Below are 4,076 nucleotides of genomic sequence, written 5' to 3'. Positions count from 1 at the left end.
TTGAAAGAAGAAGTTCAAAAAGTAGTTTTGCTTTCGCAACTAATTTCTTTGGGGACGTCTAAAATAAAACCATCGCTTCCCAGTTGAATAACATAACAAGAGTTTGGAGGGAAAAAGAAAGAAATGTGTAGAAACTCAAACAATCAAAAGAATCATATTACAGCATTGAAAGACACAGGGAAAAAGCTCAATTATATATATATATATATATATATATATATATATATATATATATATATATTAGAAGCTGTAAAGCCAAATACTCCATGCAATAAATTCCAACATATCAAGCCAATAATTTCGGAGTGTACAGCCATAGAAGTCCTGGCCATCATCCATAACATGTATAGTTTAGTTTATTCATTAAAACGAGAATCGGCATCTGTAGTTGATATATATTCAATTGCAGAACGCAGTTTACTTCCACTTCTTGAACTTGCCTCCCCCAAACCCGCCATGCTTCCCAAATTTCCCGTGCTTCCCGTGTTTCCCCTGCTTGAACTTGCCATGCTGCTTGAACTTGCCATGCCCATGCCCATATCCATGGGGAACTCCATGTCCATACTGAGCACCACCCTGTCCATAGTAAGCACCCTGTCCATGGTGACCACCACCATGTCCCACGTGCTGAGCGCCATATGCAGCTGCTGCAGCTGCAGCACCCCCAGCTAGCAATGATCCCATGCCAGGTCCATGCCCTAAAAATTAACAAATCCAAGGACTAAGCATTTACAGTAACATCAACAAAAATCTAATTAGCAAGCTCTCCCTTGCATAACCAAGGGGATAGAGCGCATTTCACAAACACTTCCTTCTTGAACTATTATTTGTTGGACACACTGCATATTGACAACTTGATAACTAACAACAAAACCCGTTCAAGGGTATTTATGTATTGGTGTCGAAGAACTAAATACATGGTTGCTACTGTTTAACCCTCTATGATTTTTTTTCGTGGTTATACACATCTAGAAGACATATAAACATACATGTCAAATCTAGTAAATTTTGCGCACACACAAATAGCAACATTTCCACGTCTAGACTTCGAGGAGTTGATGCATCTGACACAGCATGCTTGTGTCGGAAAGCAACGCTTATGTCCGTGTCAACAACTCATACCAATTAGCCAAGGCAATTCTAAACGCCATGATTCCATTCAGCTTAAGACTACCAAGGCTAAAGAGCAGAAAGAAAGGTGAATCTAGGCAAATATAAGACCAAGGTGTTTATCTATTTCAATTATATGTTACCATTTCTGTCAAAAAATGGGATACGCATATCAATCTGTCATGCTACACTAACATCTTTCATGGAAACATCGCATAGAAAGCACTCGGAAGAAGGACAACTCACTAATCATTCAGCAGTTAATTTCAGACACGATTGGAAATATAAAACAATTTGGTAAGCATACCTCCATGATGTGGAGCAGATGAACCAGGATATCCGGCTGGTGGATAGCCTTGCTGAGGATAGCCTGCTGGTGGATAGCCGCCTTGCGGAGGATATCCTTGCTGAGGATATCCTGCTGGTGGATAGCCTTGCTGAGGATATGCTCCAGGTGGTGGAGGGTATTGTCCAGGAGGATACCCGTGCTGGCCATGAGCAAGACTAGCGGCACCATGAGCGAGATGCGAGAAAAGCCCTTTGTCAGAATCGTCATGCTTGTCCTTTCCACCCCCCATGTTTTCTTCCGCACACAACTAATGATACCTGTGAGACATTGGACGTATATATAAAAGGAATATCAGATTGATCGATCAAAGAATGTAAGAGAATTAAACTACACCTTATGATGCTTTCTATACTCCATACCATGATTTCACTAGTTATGTCAAACAATTTTAAAGTAACATTTAGGATGATACTGATGGTAGAGAAATATAATCCAAGCCCAATAGCCCCGTCAAGAAAGGGTTTTTGGCAACCCCTTTAGCAAAACAGTTGAATCAGAAAAACACATATTCTGAACCTTTTAAATGAGAATGTCAATCGATAATTATATGACAGGGTCCAGGTTGAATAGATTTCAGCCAACCCACTAGCTGCAATGAACTTACTGAGCAATAACCTTACCCTATACAAGGTGAAGCTAATAGATTTGAATCTAACAGGGAAGTAGGACACTGAATAAATTAAATAAAGTAAAGATTTGAAGGGTGGGAGAAATGAAAAGGGAAGCAGGAGGCATATAGATGGCTCAATGAACAAACTGCACATTAAAGATATTGTAGTAATTACCCTAAACTAGAAAAATAATTTTATCTCCTGTTGCACAAATCAAAATTTCATAGTCCATAAGCTGCTGCATTATATGGACATACATATAGTTTAAAGCAACATTCTATCAAGTCAAAGCGACAAGGACGTGACATAGAAAGCAGACATTATATGCAGTGATTACTATTGATTAAATATTTTTTCCCAACCGGCTCTGGCTCCTAATGGTAAAACAGAGTAAAACTAATGTCCCATGATAAGAACAATTATAAAAAGCTGCCTGCACCATATTCTTGCAATATGACCAACAATAGTGAACAGTAAAAACAGTGCTAAGAAAACAACAGAAAGATGTGGCTGGAAAGAGATGGGTCGAGTTTGGGGTTGAGGAAGCTTCCTTCTTTGCTAAGTCGGAACCTTAAATCAAACACAACTAACAAGTAAAAAATGGAGTGCTTCAAAGAGTCGGTTTTGTGTGTTGTGTACTCTCTAACTTATACCCACACAGTAAAATATATAGTGGGTTATATTATCTGTGTATGTAAAGGATCAGCTAAATCACATAAAATATCATGTTCCAGGTAATTATTTTTAGGAGTTTGGTCTAATCAAGGAGAGATTCAAAACAAGTATGGAGTCTCAACAGTTGAAAAATGATTTAAGGTGTAGATGGATTAAATCAATCAACTTCTCTATCATGAGAATCACAATCATGATAACTTCAAATCGAAGCTTGCCAATAAAAACAAATAAAACAGTTAAATGAATGCGACACTCTAGCATATGCAATTCAAAGACCAAGAAGATCTGAGTCCTTGGGTGGAAGGATCTGAACTCCAATTGGGAACATAGGACCGATTCATCGGTTAAAGCCCACAAACATCATGTAGCAACTGTACACTTGAGGACTCTGTTCATGCGAACAATACAAATACAACCCTAGAAATCAACTTGGGGTTGCTAGATTTCCAATTCACAAATTTTCTCGTTTTCTTCTAAATTCCCAACAACCAAACACCAACAACCAAACACAAAGTAAAATTCATTACCACCAACTAAAAAGAAGTTGCTGACAAGCTACCAGAATGCAAGATCCGAATTACTTATGGAAAAAGATGAATGGACTCGTTCATTAGATATTTGAGAAATATCGTCAGAGAAGGGAATAAAAAGTTGTTCATTACAAATATGAATAGTAAAACTTCATCATCAAAGTCATGGTTATGAAAAATATCAAAGTCATGGTTTCGATAAATATCAGCAAGAACGGGGAGAGAGCTTACAAAATATTCGACTGCTTTGGCAAGGAAATTGTCAGAACTTAGAAGACCAGTAAAGAAAGAGAGAGGACACATACATATATAGTGTATATAATATATAAACTTTACTACGGATTCGATTCCACGCGGCGGCTTAACGCGTATTAGACGCGTGTAAGCATTAGAGAGCGGGTGGATTGTGAATTGTCGTGGGCCGTCTTTCAAAAAGTTTCCCCACCTTGAAAGCTTATCCATCCAAATTTCCAAACCCTCCTTTTTATATATATATATTTTTCCTTTTTTTTTTACATTTTTTTTCTTTTTATTTAATTACATCACTTTTTAATATATATTTACATATAAGAATTAAAAATCTATTGAATCTATAACTCTTTTTTTATTTTCAATTAATTACTGTTTATACTCTAAATTTCAATTCTCTCTTAAAACAACCACGATGATATTTTTTTCAAATTTTATTCTCCACACATTGGTACATCATTTATTTGAAAAAAGTTTGAATAAGTTTCTTACACTAATTATTTAAGAAATAAAGTTTATAAATTGATTAAAAAAATCAATTAGTAAGAAATT

General features: G+C 36.6%; 1 protein-coding gene across 2 annotated transcripts; it reads right to left on the bottom strand.

The window, feature by feature from the left end:
* Positions 1 to 250: 250 nt before the first annotated feature.
* On the bottom strand, positions 251 to 3,645 carry LOC132282642 (glycine-rich protein A3-like). 2 transcript variants are annotated; one of them, XM_059784384.1, is made up of 3 exons: positions 3,507 to 3,645; positions 1,418 to 1,716; positions 251 to 698 (listed from the first exon to the last, which is right to left on the bottom strand). In XM_059784384.1, the coding sequence occupies exons 2-3, from the start codon at positions 1,686 to 1,688 to the stop codon at positions 418 to 420; spliced, it is 552 nt and encodes a 183-aa protein (XP_059640367.1). In that variant the 5' UTR covers positions 1,689 to 1,716; positions 3,507 to 3,645; the 3' UTR covers positions 251 to 417. The 2 variants fall into 2 exon arrangements, with proteins under 2 accessions (XP_059640367.1, XP_059640368.1); XM_059784385.1 differs by lacking the exon at positions 3,507 to 3,645 and adding an exon at positions 3,273 to 3,420.
* Positions 3,646 to 4,076: the final 431 nt, after the last annotated feature.

The sequence above is a fragment of the Cornus florida genome, unplaced genomic scaffold (genome assembly GCF_030987335.1).
Source record: "Cornus florida cultivar Cherokee Brave unplaced genomic scaffold, ASM3098733v1 CherokeeBrave_3.0.0_Hap2_Chr11, whole genome shotgun sequence".
NCBI classification, from domain to species: Eukaryota; Viridiplantae; Streptophyta; class Magnoliopsida; order Cornales; family Cornaceae; genus Cornus; species Cornus florida.
The sequence above is the reverse complement of the archived record's forward strand: the minus strand, read 5'-3'. Positions and strand labels throughout refer to the sequence as shown.